This window comes from Cyphomyrmex costatus, unplaced genomic scaffold (genome assembly GCF_001594065.2).
Source record: "Cyphomyrmex costatus isolate MS0001 unplaced genomic scaffold, Ccosl1.0 scaffold277, whole genome shotgun sequence".
Classification (NCBI taxonomy): domain Eukaryota; kingdom Metazoa; phylum Arthropoda; class Insecta; order Hymenoptera; family Formicidae; genus Cyphomyrmex; species Cyphomyrmex costatus.
In genome coordinates this window covers 393,077-396,045 of record NW_017276877.1, presented here as the reverse complement: position 1 = coordinate 396,045, position 2,969 = coordinate 393,077, and the positions used below count along the sequence as shown (strand labels likewise).

The 2,969-nt window shown below is 31.6% G+C and overlaps 1 protein-coding gene across 1 annotated transcript in view; it reads right to left on the bottom strand.

Moving 5' to 3' along the window:
• Window positions 1-285: 285 nt before the first annotated feature.
• The window catches only part of LOC108774911 (astacin), an 8,264-nt gene continuing 5,580 nt past the window's right edge, over window positions 286-2,969 (bottom strand). Inside the window, exon 3 of the mRNA XM_018541144.1 lies at window positions 286-443. Coding sequence (XP_018396646.1) covers window positions 286-443 — 158 coding nt within the window. The remainder of the gene's footprint in view (window positions 444-2,969) is intronic.

Sequence of the window (2,969 nt, the reverse complement as noted above, 5' to 3'; positions counted from 1 at the left end):
TCCTTTTATATTACATAACTGTCAATTTTATATTAAGAGAGTCCTTATATTTAAATATTATTTTTATATAAATTCATACGAAATTATATATTAGAAGCATCCAAGATTCAGCTTGACCGTTGTGGCCGATGTTCTCATCGGTATTTAGTTTAAACTCACGGTCCAATAAGATTTGATAATACATTAAAGTTTTCCTTTTCTTATATTAAATTAGTAAATTGATATCTCAAAAATTTATTTTTGTTTAATAATGTAACTAACAATAAACTTTATAAAGATTATTTATCAAAAATAATTATTACTTACTTTTGGAATTATAGTTCTTATAGTGGAGTTTTTGGCAAATGCGTACGGTGAATAATGCATTACGCTGTCATAATCATAAGGGATATCGTAATCTTCGACGATGTCCGGGGAAAGTTTGACAAAATTACTCAAGCTTGCTAGATATACAAAATAAAGATAGTTTATAATGTAGCTCTGCAGAATATTTTCATTTTATTATTATAACATTAAGAATAAATTTACACGAACAGTCGCTCATTGTTTTATAATAATATTAAATTTTGTTATAGTTTTATAACAATATTAACTAAAATAATTCTTAGATCGTAAGTGACAGAAAAAATTCCTAGAAATTTTTATATAAATCAATCTGCAGATAGATAAAAGACTTTCCGGCTTGGCAAATGACGTACAGTAGAACCTCTTTATAGTCCATCTCTTTATAGTCACGACCTCCCAATAATCCACAGTCGACTTCCGTATAAAAGTTCTACAGAATCATTTGACCGCGGCGGACTCGTTTCGGTTCGGGTGCTTTCAATTACATATTTTTTGAAAAGTGGTACCTACTTTGACCCTGTGGGCCTATTTTGTAACTTGTAACGACAATTCGGTATCGTTATACTATCGTTGCGCAGGTTTTATACCATGTAAAATATCTGCGCAACGACATCCCTAGCTAGTAAAATTGTCGTTAAAGAGTTACAGAATAGGCCTACTGCTTTGCATTTCATTTTGATTTTGTCTATCTCGCGAATCTGGACGACTCGTTCGTTCGTCTTGACGCGCGTTCCCGGTGAGAAATGACAATGGAATCGACGTCGAATCGATGTCAATTTGACGTCGAATCGACATCAATTCGATGTCGATTCCATTGTCATTTCTCACTGGGTTATTGCGGCGTAACGACGTTGTAGACGCAAGCGCTCGGTGCATTTTTGCTGCTACAATTTTTTCACAATGTCATAATGACGTTATAGCAGTGACTATCATATAGACAATGTTATCACAGACGTTTTAAAGCTTCATGTGTTACTTGGGAAATCTTGTGTTAGTCACATCTCAAGAAAATAAATAGTTATCAAAACATTTTTCTCAGAATGTTACAAATGAATGTGCTTAAGAAAGCTACTTACGATCCTGATGCTTTGTAGCGGAGCTAAGATAACCTCTTTATTGTCACATTTGGACCTGAGTGTGTGACTATAAAGAGGTCTTACTGTAAATTTTGTTGATATAATAATTAAAATTAACAATAAACCTCCCAGGTCAAGAATAAATTGAGCAATAATGGTTGTTAAATATATCTATAAATTTATTATAATAATAACATTAATATACAGTACGTTTCGACTTCACAGAGTCCTCATCAGCCGTAAAAAAACCCATTAACAGATGAAACCAATTTCCTCTTAAGACATCCGAAATTTCTACGACCACACTATATGTCCTAACTGTGCAGATGGTCACACGTTAGTGACAAAGATTCAATACACATCCAGTCAACCAGACCCCCCCTTCCACCCTATCCACATGTTTACATTTCTATCCATCGTCAGAAACACGTTTAAACAAATGAACATATATGTCATCGAGAGATTCAGTATCCTTTTTCAAATTAACATCATTTAACTGTTCTTTTATATGTAATGTCTCTGATATTAATCTCTTATTATAATTAGATTCGGAGTCCATAATTTTCGTATTCTTCCTGTCAAAGACATGATTGCACTCTAATGCATGGTTTGTTAAAACTGAATGTCTAGATGCATCAAGTTTTCTATTATTTATATATGTTCATTTACTCTAGTACTTAATTTCCTCTTTGTCTGTCCTACATAAGTCACATTACAGTTCCCACATGGAATCTTATATTTACAACATTATTACTATTACCTTTTTCTTTTTTATCTTTAAGTAATCTTTAATACATCTATCCAACTTATTCAAACACCTGTAACCAATACTATAGACTGATTCATTGAACATATGAGTAATTGAATATGTTACACTATTTATAAATGGAAATACGATGAACTTTTTCTTATTTAAATTTTTATTACTTTCTTTCGAGTTATCACTGAATGTGGAAGTAATTTTTTTAGTTTGTATTTTTAATTCGTATACTAAATTGTTTGAAAATTAATTCCAGCGGATATCCATTATTTAAAAGGATTGAAATACATGTTTCTAAATTTTTCTGATGAAATTTAGGATGTGATAGTAATATCGCTCTGTCCACCAGGCCATAAATTGCGCCTATTTTGTGACAAAGAGGGTGGTTAGACAAATAAGATAAATATCTCCCAGAAAAAGTTTTCTTATGAAACCAATCAATTGTTATACCACCATCTTCCACAATCAGTAACAAATCCAAAAAACTTATACAATGATTATGCTCATATTCTATTGTGAACTGTAATCGTTCATGAATGCTATTAAAAGTATCAAAAATAACCATGATTTTGTCCTCCGGGGCTGCCAAAATTATATCATCCACATAACGAAAATAAAATGATACATTGAAACTTAATAAATTTAAAACTTTTTCTTCCAAGTCTTTGTAACACTAAATCAGCTACAATCGGAGACAACGGTGAGCCCATAGGTGTCCCATAGGTCTGTTTGTATATTGAATTGTTAAATTTAAAAAACGTCGAAGATAAGACAAACATAATGGCATT